Raw genomic sequence first — 17,139 nt, 5'->3', positions numbered from 1 at the left:
GTTACGGACCCGTTTGCATGCTACGACCATACCTGTTGCATACAGTTGGCGGTAGATGTTTTGCAATGTGTGGCACGTTGGATGCTCTCTGTCCGGGTACCGTTCTGCATACACCCTGCAGGCTTCAGCTGCATTTCGTCGACACTCGCCATAGATGAGTATCATCTCCGCCTTTTCAGAGTTCGAATACACCACGGTCACAGTTCCTACAACACTACACTATCACAGATGTCTGGTAACACGGTGTACTACAGTTGGTCTGCATGCGGAGACGAATGCAGAATAACAATAGCAGCAAGCGCTACATTCGGACACTGTGACAGCTAGACCAAACCACAACAGTGCACTACAGCCACACTCGTAAACACGGTCGTCATCGTAAACATGTCCCTGCAGATGCTGCTCGCCGACTGTGGCCCGTGTTTGTTACAACACGCAACTGAACGTCGGAGGTTTCAAGCGTCAACTTTAGGTTACAATATCTCTGGATGTAATTAAGATAGTACAATGCAACAAATGGCACTGATTACGTATTTGTTTATATGTTCAGATGTGCTAACAAAACTAACGTGGTTCCATTTAAAAAAAACGTAGGTTTGTGTTAAAAAACATACTTCCGTGCATTTTCATATGGTTTGTATTAAACAATTACACTAGCCCCTCTCCTCACGTTCGGTCTGTGGAATCGGTTCGTCAGTATTTGATGTGGTTAACGAAATATATCCAGCGGTAACGTTAGGTGACTCACCCTGTATAAGAAGACAGCACATGGAAGTAGTACGTGTTAGCATATACCTCACAGCTTTCAGTACGCACATTCCCACATCAGGTGATTGCACATGAGGCCATTGGCAGAAAATAAAAGTTGCCCACGTGGAATCAACATTATCTGTCACTTGTCTGTTGTGCTGTCATTGCTGCCAGGAGATCTCTGGTCACCAGCAGGTCCTGTGACATCATCTCTGAACTGACAATCTCCGTATGTTCGGAGACTTGACTTGCCAGTCTCCGCTGCTGCATGCTCAACCAAAAACTCATCACTTGAGTCTGTTGTCGGGTAAAATGTACTATACCAGTGTTGGAATGGGAGCAAGTTCATGAGTATTACTGAGAATTCGCAGCACTGCTGCTACACATACAAAAGCTGGGCATGATGATTATCTGTACATTTTATAAACTGGAGCCTTCACCACATTTTTGTTTGTATATGAACGCTAACCTCAGGAACTACTGTAGGCATTCTGATTTTTGAGGAGGATTTCTGTATATAGCTTACTAGCACTACACCACACAAGTCATCCAGTTGTAGCTACTTACAAGGGAAACTCCCTATTGCAACCCCTTCAGATTTAGTGGTAAGATGGGCCACTGGATAGCCCGTCAAGAACTGAACACAGATCAAGCATGAAAACAGGAAGAACTTGTACTGAACAGTGGAAAAAATAAGCAATATAGAAACAGTGAACAATCCAAGATCAACATGTGCAACATCTAGTGATGTTGAATGACTCTAGAATCGTGGTCATGGGTCCACGGTGTTGGACTGCGAAAAGGGGAGATCCAGGTTCAAATTTCCCTCAGGCCCAACTATTTTTTCCTCTCCACAAAATTATGAACTGTCCATCCAGTAACTGACATGTCTCTTTGCTGTATTCAGATTTGTGTTTGTACAGTGGAGTAACGTCCATTTGCAACAGCGATGTGTGACAAAGGGACATACACGGCACTCCCGCAGAAATTCAAATGGGAGGTTCTTGGTAACCCTCCATACAGTCCAGTCCTTTCTCCCTGTGATTATGCCATTTTTGGTCCCCTTAAAAAGGCTCTGAGGGGCAAACAATTCACCTCGGATGACGACATCAAGCTGTACATGCGGAACTGGTTAAATTCGCAGCCCCGGGAATTTTATGAGACAGCCATTCACCACCTTGTATCAAAGTGGTACAAGTGTCTCAACAGCCAGGGTCAATACTTCTAACATACAGGTACTGGTTTTTGTAATTATGCCTCTGGATTGTTTCTTTTTGAACGTCCCTTATAATATGTCACTCATCGAGCTCTGCCCTCAGATCTCAGAAGACTTGCAATTAGACTACTATGAACATTACACAACGTTATTAATATTTCCAAGTCTACACAATGATAAAAATAACAGAGACAACAGTGGAACAGAGAGTCACAGGTGATCCAAAGTAATGTGTAATTTTTATTTTTCAGTACATATTGATGTTTTATTCATATATTTAAAGTTTGGAGTGTTCATAGTAAGCCACACTACCTCACATCAACTACATAAACAGCAAATTTTGCTTCGAAATTACTACCGAAGTATGCATATTGCTGGAAATTGATAAGCTAAGGATGATTCCAGATCATCTGGAGGGGAATCACATGTGGAAAGTGTTCATCGAACAATCATGACATCACTAAGTTGGCAGCAGTGGCGGCTGGTTATCATGTGATAATGTGCTACAGCAAACTATAAATACTGTACTAAAATTATGCCATTTCACTTCGAATTCGATATGGAAATGGCACTAAAATTATGGCATCTCCCTTTGAACGCGTGCTGGTATGAAAATAAAACAGACAAAAACATGTTTTGTAGTGCTCTCTTCGTGATAAGTGGAAACCAGTGTTGAGTGCTGAAATAATGATCAGCTGCGCTATGATCAACTCAGAGAAGCAACGCAACTGTCTGTTTTCTGCCAAGCATGCTCTGATGTGACATCATCCATTCTGGTACTACATGTGTTACGTTACTCACAGCACCAGGTCAGTATTTTTCTTTGAAATTACATGTAGTGTATTGTGCAAACATAGAGTATAACGACTTTTTAAGGAGAAGACGTCATGACGGCATTGTGGGCAAATGGTGTAGAGCAAAGACGTAATTTGTGAATTTCGATTCCTACTGATACCAACTTTTTTTCTTTTTATTACCAGAAATATTAAACTATTAATTTAAAAATAACAATTCAGTTTACATATGTAAAATTAATATATTTGATTCAGTTACGATTACTACCCTCATAAGGCAAAGGGCTATAGGCTAGATGGTGATAAAACATGTGAGTATAAGAAAATTTGGTATGAAAGAGTTTTCTGTAAATGATCTGCTAAAGACACCCTCTTCCAGAAGATCTTTGGAGGGAAAGTGAAATTTAAAGAGTTAGGTAGATGAACTTCAAATATAAATCTAACAACAGAGGGGCATGGGACGAGGCTCAGCGGTTTGGCTTACATAACACCAAAAGTTTTGAAATATTTGCAAAATATTTTGATCAGCATCTTAATTGATCAGAACCAATCCTTGAGCTTGAATGCTCAAAACTCATGAAAATCTACCAAAGAAATTAGAGAAGTTATTAAAACTTTGTAAAGCTAGTGGAGAACACTATTACAACAACACACTTGAAATGGCTTCTACTAAAAAAAGAGCTAAAATTAATCTTTGAGCAAACTTGGAAAACAGAAAAACACCCAGGAGAGTGAAAGGTTTCATTTCATTGGTACATTCACTACATCATCATTTTTCAAGATTATACAAAACAGACTTGAAGCAACAATGGAGAGTAATTTATGTGAATATCAACCGGGTTTTAGGAAGAGCAGATCATATTCTGAACAAATATTTAATCTGAAGTCAATTATTTGTCACTAATTACTGAATTCAAACAGTCAGCACTTTTATTTGAAATAGCATGTAGCATATTGTGCAAGTATAGAGTAATAGGGATTTTTAAAGCAGCATTATCATGACTCCATTGTGGGCAAGTGGTCTGAAGCATAGAATGGTAATTTGCTGACATGGGTTTGATTCCTGTAGATACCAACTTTTTTCCCCCCTGATTTTATTTTATTCCTCACAATGTTAAACTATTAATTATGAAATTTAAATATATTTAAACAGTTCAGTTTATACACACAAAATTAATATAATAAATTTAATTCTGATTATTACCATTGTAAGTCAAAATACTATAGACCATCACATTGTAGCACACTGGTATAATTTTGCACGAGCCGCCAGTGCTATCAGTAAGCATGACTCATGGGACACATATACAGGGTGTTCAGAAACAGTCTGACAAGCTGGTAAGGATGTTGTAGGGTAAGTTGTGCTGAGAAATAATTATTAAGAAATAATTCAATACACTGTGTCATTTCTAAGTTAATTAGCATTGAAGTTAGCCAATCAACAGACCATTGTATGTGTAACTTCAAGCGGCCCACTGGACACTTTTTCACCAAACATTCTTCGTTTGGTTTCCTAAAACTGAACACGATAGTGATACAAAAATTGGACATGAGATGGTAGTAAGGACCAAACTCAAGCCAAATGCTGAGCAATTTCATACGTTATCATCTATGCTATGAGTACAACTGATTCTAATTGTATCTGGCAGGCCACTTGAATATGTGCAGCCAATGGCCTGATCAGCTACTAACTTCAGTGCTAACTAACTCTGAAACAGAGCAACATATCAATTTTTTTCTTAACAATTATGTCTCAGCACAACCTACCCTGCAAATACCTTTATAAGCTTTTCAGACTGTTTCTGACCACCTTGTATATGGTATATGCTCAGTGCTCACTCCCTGAAGGTCCACACCAGCATGCGGCTCAGCTCTTACGAAACCACTTATGGCGGATGAAAGATTTTGCCGATTAATTTTGCAATGTCAGCAAGGGGCAGCAGCAATGAACACGCCAGAGACTTAGACAGCAAACTATATGAAGTATGAAAGTATGTAAAGGCTCAATACCATGAGTCATTTCTCCAGCAGGCCACTCAACATGAACACAGAGTAGTTACACCAAAATATTGAGTTGGAGACTTAATTTATTTGAGCAAACAGACCAGCTACTGAACCAGCTGATGAACTGGAAGAATGACCCTGAGGCAGACTCCGGAAGCAGCTGAGCCAAATGCAGGATTTACCAGACTGTGACCAGCCAGTGATATCCCACCAAACTCACCACATCACTCCTTATGCATTTAACTAATTGCATTCTCACATATAACTAATGCTCCTTTGTAGTGAAAACATACATAAATCTGTGGCATGGCCATGGAGATCTGCATGGCAATCTCCTATGCCAATCTGTTTATGAGCCATCTAGAGGAAACCTTCCTAGCCTTGTTCAAGTTTACTGATGATATCTTCATGATCTGGACCCAAAACCAAGACACCCAATCCTCATTCCTACACAGCATCTACCACTACTCTCCCTTTTGTTTGTCCTGGTCCTCCTCAAACAGAAGTGTACCTTGCTGGACACTGGCCTCTACCTCTCTGATGCTTCCATCCATACCTCTGTCCCCATCAAGCCCAGTAAACATCAACAGTATCTGCATTTTGATAGGTGTCAAACCTTCCACACCAAAAATTCCCTTCCGTATAGTCTGAGCATGTGTGAACAGCCCATCTGCCGTGATGAAAATTCCCATACCCAGTATGATGAAGGTCTCATTAGACAGACAATACCCTCAAAAGCTAGTCCATAAATAGATTTTCTGCACCCTATGATCACACTACTCTAACCCTCCAACCACACCTAAGGACCAGCTACTAAGTAACGCCCTCCTCATCACTCAATATCACCCCAGACTGGGACAACTGAATCATGTCTTTCATCAGAGTTTTGGTTGTCTATCATTGTGCCTGGAAATGAGGGACATCCTTGCCACAATCCTTCCCATCCCTTCTAAAGTGGTATTCTGCTATCTACCCAACCTATGCAATATCCTGGTCCATTCCTATGCCACACCTACTTCCAGTCCCTTGTCACATGGGTCATACCCCCATAGAAGACCTACATGCAAGGCCTGCCTGATTCACCTACCCAGCACATTTAACTCCAGGCCTATCATAGGCTCATCCTATCCCACTAAGGGCAGGGCCCATTGTGAAGCCAGCTACGTCATGCTGGTGCTCTGCTACAATTCCTGCATAGCATTTTGAGTGGACGTGACCACCAGTCAATTACGCAACTGAGTGAATGGTCACTCATAAGTTGTGCCTAAGAACAGAGTTAACCAACCAGTAATGGAACTCACTGCTGAGGACAATATGCTCTATTCCAGCTGCTGCTTCACAATCTGTGCCACCCATATTCTTCCCCACAGTGCCAGATTTTGTAAACAACAACTTGCAACACATCCTTCATTTCCATAATAACCTGGCCAAAATCTCGGCTGATTCTCAGCACCCACACCTTTTTCCCCACAGAACAAGCAAACATTTATTCATTTCCTATAAACCATGAAGAACACAGGATGTAATCTTCTTAGAGAATGAGTAACACATGTTACTGTAAGTAAACCATTATTTTAAAAATCTGAATTGGATGAGTAGGAAATTGTTGAAAAACTGCTCCAAAATGACGCTGTGACTCAGAGCACAAGACAAGAAGATTTCATCAGTGAAATCCACATACACTGCATTCTCACATGGTTTCAGAGGTTTCTTTTCTGCACAAGGCTGAACTTGTGGGACAGGTATGAGTCTAGCTCCACAGTACACTATTTAAATTGGCACTGATTCAGTGAGGGGAGAAGACTCACGAAAACAAGTGATAGTCTGTCCCCCATTTGTATGTCATATGTAGAGGCGTGTGGAAAGCGCTGTTTGACTTAATTACAAGTTGTGCCAAGAACAAGGTGGTCTACAAGACTGGTGATTCAGGCTCACTGATCTCTGTGCTGGCAGCGAACATGCCCCACAAAAGGGTGATAAAGAGTGCTGTGGCCGCCACCGAAGTGTGAGAAGATGCCTTCCCCCGGAAGAATGAAGATGACCAAGGCATTTCTGAGGTGGCTACCTAGGTGCTGCAATGAGGCAGTGCTCTAAAAAGGGCTGCTGCATGCCAGTCTCGTAATGCGGCCGCAAGGTTGCATAACTGGACGAACAGGAAGAGACTGCTACTCTATGCCATGACCGTGCAAACAGCCGATGGCGCGGGTGACAGCTTCCTGTTGCGGAACCTGTTGGACTTCCTTGTTATGGTAGAAGCTCTCCTGTCTGGCATGGACCCTCAGCCCAAGTGCTAGCGTGAGGGCAATGTCACCAAGTAGTGCCACAACGCAGCATGGTGCGTCAAGTGCTCTGGGGAGCATGACAGCTGCACCTACAAGTGCAGCAGGGAAGCTCTGTCGACTTGCACCCGGTGTGGTGAATTAAAAGTCACCAGCTGGCACAGCTGGTAGGCTTTTTCAAGCCACAACCGTGTCAAAGGCAGTGAGGTGGCTGCAGCAATGCAGCAGAGAAGAAGAAGACAACGATGACGGCACTGACGATGGGCACAAACCAGCCCGGCACAGCTGAGGGACAGTGCAGAAGCAGTTCCCCCTGCCAGCCGCGGGGATGACCACCAAGGCGGATGGTTGAAATGTAGCTCACACCCCTGAGAAGAACAGCAGCATCAACTTCCGCACCGCCATGGAGGAAGCCACAGCGGCCCTCATGGCAGCAGAGAGAGCTACCTCTGTAGAGAATGAGGAGACCTTGAGGTGACTGTGTACAGTGTTTGACCAATGCCTACGTTCAGCAACAGGGATGCCAACCCCGACGACCACTCCTGCACCTATGTAGAATACCGCCTACAAGCAGAAGATTCCTAGCGTGCCTGCCCCTGTGACCATGCCAGCAGTGTTGCAGGAGAACAGCACCATGAAAATGTCCTTCATCCCTGTGGCAATGGGAGTGAAGCCGACAGCTAAGGGGACAGACAGTGCCAAGATTGAAGAAAGGAAGGCAGCATTCATCACCAATGTGCAAAAGGTTGTCATAGACATACCCACAGAAACCATGTGGCCCAGCTCGAGGAAAAACTGCAGCAGAATTGCACCATACAGTAAACAGAAGATGCCGAACATCAGCGATCTGCCACAGATCAATAGCAGCTTGATGTTATGCCAAGTTTCCACCAACATGGCACAGAAGAAGACTCACCGCAGCACACTGCACTGGATTGCTTTTACAATAATAAACTTTAGCTCTGACACAGTATTGATGCATGATACCCACTACTAACATAACCTACCCTTGCATGATCTGTCACTGGCAGCAAGTAATCTGCTACTGCTCTTATTACCCCGTCCAGACTATCACAGAGGTTTTTTTTCCCTGGGCACTTGCCTTGGCCCTTTTTTCACTCTGCCCTTGAAACCTGTAGCTCAGGTTATAAATGCACTCTTGTGCAGTTTCTCCTGACTATGAGGTAGCTGGTTTGAAACAGGGTGGTGAAAAAAATTTCATCACTAATTTTTGGCTGGCAAAAGGAGGAGAGATGATGGTATAGACTTCCTGATCATGAGACTTTATGTCGAAGTCCTGTGTTTAATTCCAAACCCATCTACAGTGTCTTATGGAGTGAGGGCATGTGACACCATTGTCAGAGATCCAGCTATCAGCTGGGGACATTTGGCTTGGTTGTGAGATGAGTAGGCTATGTGCCAGCACCTTGTTTCACCCTCTCCCTTCTCTCATTACCAATAATACAAAGAAAGCACTACACTATACATACACTCATTACATACACCTATATAAAACTGTTACATTTAAGACACCTGAGGCCTAGCTACACTTAAAACATCAGATGTGTAAGTCACCCAACCTGCATCAATGACAAAATGTTTGCACCAAGCCATACGCTAAATGCCGGCCGAAGTGGCCGTGCGGTTAAAGGCGCTGCAGTCTGGAACCGCAAGACCGCTACGGTCGCAGGTTCGAATCCTGCCTCGGGCATGGATGTTTGTGATGTCCTTAGGTTAGTTAGGTTTAACTAGTTCTAAGTTCTAGGGGACTAATGACCTCAGCAGTTGAGTCCCATAGTGCTCAGAGCCATTTGAACCATACGCTAAATGAGTTAATTTATTAATTCTGGGAAAAACCAGCAGCCCAGTAAGAACCTTCATAGATTTACACTGTGAGATTCATGTTACAATCTTCCCATAAGCTTGAAACAACTGGTATTATGCATCACGTGGCCAATCTATGTGGTTCAATTCCTCCATAGTGCAAACAACTTCATAACCATAGACAAGTTGATTCTTCCAGTACTCTGATACTGATAGACATATGGATGAGTCTTCTTTCCCTGTATACCACTGAAGCTTAGAGACCTATCAGAAACATATCTGGTACATAATTATATTCTGACATCATGATAGGCAATGACACTTTTCATTTGACTATTGCCCATGGCCATACAGTAGGCATTTGCAAACAATGACTATACTGGCAGGTATTGACTCCAATGATGCATTGCTGCTACATACGCTACGGTGGCTCCACCACCTTCTCCCCAATGAAGAAGGTATGCAGTATTCACATCTGCACTACAACCGTACTGCAACTCATGCACACCCGTGTGTCATAGCTGGCCTAAGCTTTAGGCATCATCCACTTCCTGCACAGGCATTGGCAAGCCAGCTCGATGATAACAGTTCCTAGCACAACAACAACAACAACACATACAATGTGGTTTGTTATCGCCAGGAATGAAGGACACCACCACATCAGGCACTGCTTTTGGCACCTTGTGACGATCCTGTTGATGACAACAGGTGTAGCCACCTTGGGACTATTTCCCTCCACAAATCGTGTGTGAAAATAGCTTACACTGTCTCAGCAGTACTTAGGCCAGCGCATGGCCTCCAAGAAGCCAGTCTTCATTATGCCAATCTTCACTACGAGTTACGCTGAGCAATTGCACCAACTGCTCTGTGGTTCCTCATTCAGAGTAAATCATGACCAGCGCAGACCTCCGCTGATCTGATGAATCCTTCTCTCAGTGGACACCAACTTGCAGAACTAGGCCCTTGCTATGCCTCACAGCTAGGGCACCATCACACTCTTCAACAGAGTTACTGGCATTATTTTACCTCCTTTCATAGCTCTCTGTGTTGTTACTCACTCAGTGTGATCTCTTTCTGTAACTGTATCCTGAATAAATGTGTTATTACTTCCAGTCTACTTCATTGGTGTTTAATCTGTATGTACTGAAACCCAGTCCATAGTAGATTGGTGACGAGGACAGTTACAGTCCCACAGCATTCTCCTCTCATTCACCATCTGGCCACTGCCTCCCTGCTCCGATGCTGCTTTCTGTTGCTCTACAGGTTGCAGCCATGGGTGATCTTTTTCCGATGGAGTCACTGTTTTGAAGATTGGCAATGAGGATAAAGTTTGGATCACTCTCACAGGCTTGTAGGCTTGTCCACTGTAACCGATGGGCACTTAGGATAAAACTCTTCTTTTTGACATCTCTTTTCATTATTGGCAACACAGTTTCCATGGTGCTCTGTCCATTTCATTGTTGTCACCGAGGGTCACCAAATTCTTTGCTCCATTCTTGTCCATGTAACACAACTGGTGACAATCCTAGCATCCCAGTCTCATCTACCATCCAGTTGCCACCCTCTCCAGCCACCCAATGCTGCTTCCTGCTGCATTAGAACATTATAGCCATGCATACTACCTTCTTGAGAGTGGTAATGCTTCAGACAGAAAAACTAGCGGTGTGATCGTGAATTTTTCACTAGCTCCAGTGCTGCTTCTACAAGACTGATCCCTTACATGGTTTGGTGATGATATGCTTCATTTTCACCCTTAGTTGTGCTTAGTGAAGATTCTACTAGCTGACCAAGTCTGCCAACTTTTGCCTGTTTGGCTCTAGTGCTGCCTTTTTCCGTTCTTATCAGTTATTCACACCAAGCTCTCTGTTTGCCTCTGGTCTGTCTCTGTTTTTCTCCGTTGATCTAGTATGGCTTCTACTCTCTTGTGCCTTTTCTGAATGATCTTCACACCTGTTACTCTTGATGTCCTCCAGCTTCTGGGAGACAGGGTTGGAGTACATTCCAGCAGCATCGAGATCTGTCCCACATCCACCTTCAGCCCTCCTTGCGCTACATGATGCTGCTTCCTGTTGCACATGCATGTCACAGCCATAGCAGGCCCTCATCTCGAGGGTGGCACAGCTATAGACATCAGCTGGCCAAGGGGCTCCAGCTCAATTCTGCTGCATCAGACCCTTTGCAGTCACCCTCCTTCCATATCTGGTGTAATCCGGCCTCTGGGGTCTTCTGGCCTACAGGGTCATCTGGTACCCACAGCTCCGCCAGCCTGCGATGAGTCTGGTTCACCGTCATCATCCTGCTGGCTGCCTCAGCTCCACAGGACCATTCATTCCCCATTCCTTATCCCATTATTCCCTTCCGGGCTCTTATGCATGCTCTGGAGCTCTGCCCTTCTTTTCCGTGTGTCTGTGCCCACTCTGGCAATAAGCACTCAACAGACTGCTTTCTCTGGCATTCTACTCTCTTCCTTCCCGTGCTCTCTCATGCATACCAGAGTGGCACACATACAATGAAGCATTCTTCCAGTGTGCATGCCCTTTCCCTGCCATGCTTTCTCCATATTGGATCCTCTGGCAGCTTCACACTCAACTGATTCATCCAGTGCTCCACCTTTTTCATTTCTACATTCCTTCCTGACTGCTCTATGTCATCAGTCCTCCAACATCCTAGTCTTAATATGTTTCTTTTTTAAGTTGCACCCATTCTTGGTCGCTCCATTGCCTGCTGTCACACCTGGGCTTTCCACAACATCCACATCATGACATCTCTCAACCTCAGGTAGCAGTTCTGGGGTCAGGGCTATGACCGTCATTGGCTCCCCACACACAATCGGACATCCCACATCATGTAGGAGGCGGCACTGCTCCCATTGTAGAAACCTGTTGACAGTCCTCTGTCCAGCATCCGGTGGGTGCAACCATCTCTTTCTCTCCACAAGATGGAAGGGGTACACCAGCTTCACGATACCAGTTCCAGGGAGCAGCCAACACAACAACAAATACAATGTGGTTTATTATCACCAGGAACTCAAGACGCCACCACTGAATGCGCTACTCTCACCGCCTGATGGGATTCATTTTGACGACTGCAGGTGCAGCCAGCATGGAACTATTTGTGTTCACAAGTCATGCGCCTGAAAATAGTCTGAGCTGTATACTGCTGTCTCAGCAGTACCTAGGCCAGCACACTGCCTCCAAGAATAGGCTATGCCGGGAGTTATGATGGGCCATTGCACTGACCACTCTGCGGTTACTCACCTGGAGTAACTCCTGTACAGTGCTGACATCTGCCAAACTGATGAATCCTTCTCTCAGCGGAAACCAACTCACAGACCTACGCCCCGTTCTACGTCTCACTCCTAAGGCTCCATCATGCTCCTTCAACAAGTTACCTGCCTGTTGTTATCTCCTTTAGTAACTCCCTACATGGTTACTTGCTTAGCGTTCTCTCTTCCTGTAACCCATATTGAACTGTACAGTTACCTGCTAGTCTTCTCTCTTCCTGTAACTGTACCATGAATAAATGCGTTATTACTTCCAGTCTCCCCCCCACGAACCATGGACCTTGCCGTTGGTGGGGAGGCTTGCGTGCCTCAGTGATACAGAGAGCCGTACCGTAGGTGCAACCACAACGGAGGGGTATCTGTTAAGAGGCCAGACAAACGTGTGGTTCCTGAAGAGGGGCAGCAAACTTTTCAGTAGTTGCAAGGGCAACAGTCTGGATGATTGACTGATCTGGTCTTGTAACACTAACCAAAACGGCCTTGCTGTGCTGGTACTGCGAACGGCTGAAAGCAAGGGGAAACTACGGCCGTAATTTTTCCCGAGGGCATGCAGCTTTACTGTACGGTTAAATGATGATGGCGTCCTCTTGGGTAAAATATTCCGGAGGTAAAATAGTCCCCCATTCGGATCTCCGAGTGGGGACTACTCAGGAGGATGTCGTTATCAGGATAAAGAAAACTGGCGTTCTATGGGTCGGAGCGTGGAATGTCAGATCCCTTAATCGGGCAGGTAGGTTAGAAAATTTAAAAAGGGAAATGGATAGGTTAAAGTTAGATATAGTGGGAATTAGTGAAGTTCAGTGGAAAGAGGAACAAGATTTCTGGTCAGGTGACTACAGGGTTATAAACACAAAATCAAATAGGGGTAATGCAGGAATAGGTTTAATAATGAATAAAAAAATAGGGGTGCGGGTAAGCTACTACAAACAGCATAGTGAATGCATTATTGTGGCCGAGATAGATACAAAGCCCACGCCTACTACAGCAGTACAAGTTTGTATGCCAACTAGCTCTGCAGATGACGAAGAAATTGAAGAAATGTATGATGAAATAAAAGAAATTATTCAGATTGTGAAGGGAGACGAAAATTTAATAGTCATGGGTGACTGGAATTCGGCAGCAGGAAAAGGGAGAGCAGGAAACGTAGTATGTGAATATGGATTGGGGCTAAGAAATGAAAGAGGAAGCCACCTGGTAGAATTTTGCACAGAACACAACTTAATCATAGCTAACACTTGGATCAAGAATCATGAAAGAAGGTTGTATACATGGAAGAAGCCTGGAGATACTGACAGGTTTCAGATAGATTATATAATGGTAAGACAGAGATTTAGGAACCAGGTTTTAAATTGTAAGACATTTCCAGGGGCAGATGTGGATTCGGACCACAATCTATTGGTTATGAACTGTAGATTAAAACTGAAGAAACTGCAAAAAGGTGGGAATTTAAGGAGATGGGACCTGGATAAACTGACTAAACCAGAGGTTGTAAAGAGTTTCAGGGAGAGCATAAGGGAACAATTGACAGGAATGGGGGAAAGAAATACAGTAGAAGAAGAATGGGTAGCTTTGAGGGATGAAGTAGTGAAGGCAGCAGAGGATCAAGTAGGTAAAAAGACGAGGGCTAGTAGAAATCCTTGGGTGCCAGAGGAAATACTGAATTTAATTGATGAAAGGAGAAAATATTAAAATGCAGTAAATGAAGCAGGCAAAAAGGAATTCAAACGACTCGAAAATGAGATTGACAGGAAGTGTTAAATGGCTAAGCAGGCATGGCTAGAGGACAAATGTAAGGATGTAGAGGCTTATCTCACTAGGGGTAAGATAGATACAGCCTACAGGAAAATTAAAGAGACCTTCAGAGAAAAGAGAACCACTTGTATGAATATCAAAAGCTCAGATGGAAACCCAGTTCTAAGCAAAGAAGGGAAAGTAGAAAGGTGGAAGGAGTATATAGAGGGTCTATACAAGGGCGATGTACTTGAGGACAATATTATGGAAATGGAAGAGGATGTAGATGAAGATGAAATGGTAGATATAATACTGCGTGAAGAGTTTGACAGAGCACTGAAAAACCTGAGTCGAAACAAGGCCCCGGGTGTAGACAACATTCCATTAGAACTACTGACAGCCTTGGGAGAGCCAGTCCTGACAAAACTCTACCATCTGGTGAGCAAGATGTATGAAACAGGCGAAATACCCTCAGACTTCAAGAAGAATATAATAATTCCAATCCCAAAGAAAGCAGGTGTTGACAAATGTGAAAATTACCGAACTATCAGTTTAATAAGTCATGGCTGCAAAATACTAACATGGATTCTTTACAGACGAATGGAAAAACTAGTAGAAGCCAACCTCGGGGAAGATCAGTTTGGATTCTGTAGAAATGTTGGGACACGTGAGGCAATACTGACCCTACGATTTATCTTAGAAGCTAGATTAAGGAAAGGCAAACCTACGTTTCTAGCATTTGTAACTTAGAGAAAGCTTTTGACAGTGTTGACTGGAATACGCTCTTTCAAATTCTGAAGGTGGCAGGGGTAAAACACAGGGAGCGAAAGGCTATTTACAATTTGTACAGAAACCAGATGGCAGTTATAAGAGTCGAGGTACATGAAAGGGAAGCAGTGGTTGGGAAGGGAGTGAGACAGGGTTGTAGTCTCTCCCCGATGTTATTCAATCTGTATATTGAGTAAGCAGTGAAGGAAACAAAAGAAAAATTCAGAGTGGGTATTAAAATCCATGGAGAAGAAATAAAAATTTTGAGGTTCGCCGATGACATTGTAATTCTGTCAGAGACAGTAAAAGACTTGGAAGAGCAGTTGAATGGAATGGATAGTGTCTTGAAAGGAGAGTATAAGATGAACATCAACAAAAGCAAAACGAGGATAATGGAATGTAGTCGAATTAAATCGGGTGATGCTGAGGGAATTAGATTAGGAAATGAGACACTTAAAGTAGTAAAGGAATTTTGCTATTTGGGGAGCAAAATAACTGATGATGGTCGAAGTCGAGAGGATATAAACCGTAGACTGGCAATGGCAAGGAAAGCGTTTCTGAAGAAGAGAAATTTGTTAACATCGGGTATAGATTTAAGTGTCAGGAAGCCATTTCTGAAAGCATTTGTATGGAGTGTAGCCATGTATGGAAGTGAAACATGGACGATAAATAGTTTGGACAAGAAGAGAATAGAAGCTTTTGAAATGTGGTGCTACAGAAGAATGCTGAAGATTAGGTGGGTAGATCACATAACTAATGAGGAAGTATTGAATAGGATTGGGGAGAAGAGAAGTTTGTGGCACAACTTGACTAGAAGAAGGGATCGGTTGGTAGGACATGCTGAGGCATCAAGGGATCACCAATTTAGTATTGGAGGGCAGCGTGGAGGGTAAAAATCTTAGAGGGAGACTTAAGAGATGAATACACTAAGCAGATTCAGAAGGATGTAGATTGCAGTAGGTACTGGGAGATGAAGAAGCTTGCACAGGATAGAGTAGCATGGAGAGCTGCATCAAACCAGTCTCACGACTGAAGACCACAACAACAACAACTTCCAGTCTACTTGACTGCTGTTTTATCCATGTGTACCAAACCCCGATCCATAACAGAATGTTTCGCCACCTCTACCATGACCCATTCAGACTCCACAGCTTTATGTTGCATATTCAAAAGCAATTCAAAATGTGTTCATTAGATGTAAACAATATAAAGTTGCTCTGAACATCTGGAAGCCACTTATTGGTGTGTAATTCGATTCAAGACCTTTACTACAATTTTCCCTACTGTTTTGTCTTAACCCGAGCAGTACAGTATATTGTAGTCAGATCAAATGATAAGTATAGTATAAGAGTACCTTGCAATTGCTGAACATTCAATATGCCAACCAGGTCGGCCTTTTCCCCATGGTGCTAGCCAGAAGGGTTCATATTCCTTTGACCCTTTCCATAAAGCAAAGTCCTGAGGAGACCTCTTCTCCATAGCATTAGAAATCTCTTCTGCTTCATCAATAACAACCTGAACAAGTTTACCATAACCTGGTAAGCTCTTAACATCAAAATACACAGAACCTGAAACAAAAACCTGCATTAACATTAATAGTTCCACGATCTCTTAAAAGAACAACCATGTAATGAATAATTGAGAATGTATGTATTTAATTTCTACAAGTATAAAGAAAATTATACAACAATCATTGGACATTAGTGGGAACTATTAACATTAGTTTCTTATTTATTATTTATAATTTAATTGCTACCAGTCACATCTATTACTATGGATTTACAAGTGCATTTTTGTGTAACATAGCAATAAGTCTTCATTGTCAAGTTAAAAGTATATCTTCAAGATTGTTCTTTCATGTTGGTGTCAACATGCATTCCCTGTTTTACATTTACAATATTTATTTTTGTTTGACTGGTATAAATCAGTTTTAAGATTGGCACTGTGCTTTTTATAAGTAACAGAACAAATAAATAATTTCAGACATTAATTTCTCAAGAAACACGTAAAAGACTAAAAACTGCCAAGATTATTAAACAGTGAACCCACAAGAAGAAAGCTGAAACCAAATATTTCTCTCCATGAAATACCGGATACAAAAATCATGAGAGACTGAGTGCAAAATAAATGACTGCCTGGATTTTTCAGATTAATGGAAATAATACAAGGGCCTTCTTTTTAACTTTTTACAAAAACAATGCAAGGATAACGCGTTTCCGCATAGGATTTACCAACCAATTTTGGAAAAATTTTGTCCAATATGATGTTGATAGATAAAAAAACATGATTTTGTAAGGATTCAAAAGGGTCTCAAGATGATGAAAATCACTGTCCGTGCACTTTTTATTTGACATACGGGAACGAAAAGAAGTTGTAACATGGTAAGTCAAGTGAGTACAGGCAGTGAGACATTAATTCTATGTTTTCTCCATCAAATAATCAGTTTTCAAATAACTTACAAGAATGTACTTGGGTGATATCATTGACAAC

The 17,139-nt window shown here is 42.7% G+C and overlaps 1 protein-coding gene across 2 annotated transcripts in view; it reads right to left on the bottom strand.

The window, feature by feature from the left end:
* Positions 1-17,139, bottom strand: part of LOC126469866 (cysteine--tRNA ligase, mitochondrial) — a 103,795-nt gene that overhangs the window by 50,449 nt on the left and 36,207 nt on the right. For both annotated transcript variants that reach the window (XM_050097176.1, XM_050097177.1), the window contains one exon: positions 16,004-16,217. In XM_050097176.1, coding sequence (XP_049953133.1) covers positions 16,004-16,217 — 214 coding nt within the window. The remainder of the gene's footprint in view (positions 1-16,003; positions 16,218-17,139) is intronic.

The sequence above is a fragment of the Schistocerca serialis genome, chromosome 3 (assembly GCF_023864345.2).
Source record: "Schistocerca serialis cubense isolate TAMUIC-IGC-003099 chromosome 3, iqSchSeri2.2, whole genome shotgun sequence".
NCBI classification, from domain to species: domain Eukaryota; kingdom Metazoa; phylum Arthropoda; class Insecta; order Orthoptera; family Acrididae; genus Schistocerca; species Schistocerca serialis.
The sequence above is the reverse complement of the archived record's forward strand: the minus strand, read 5'-3'. Positions and strand labels throughout refer to the sequence as shown.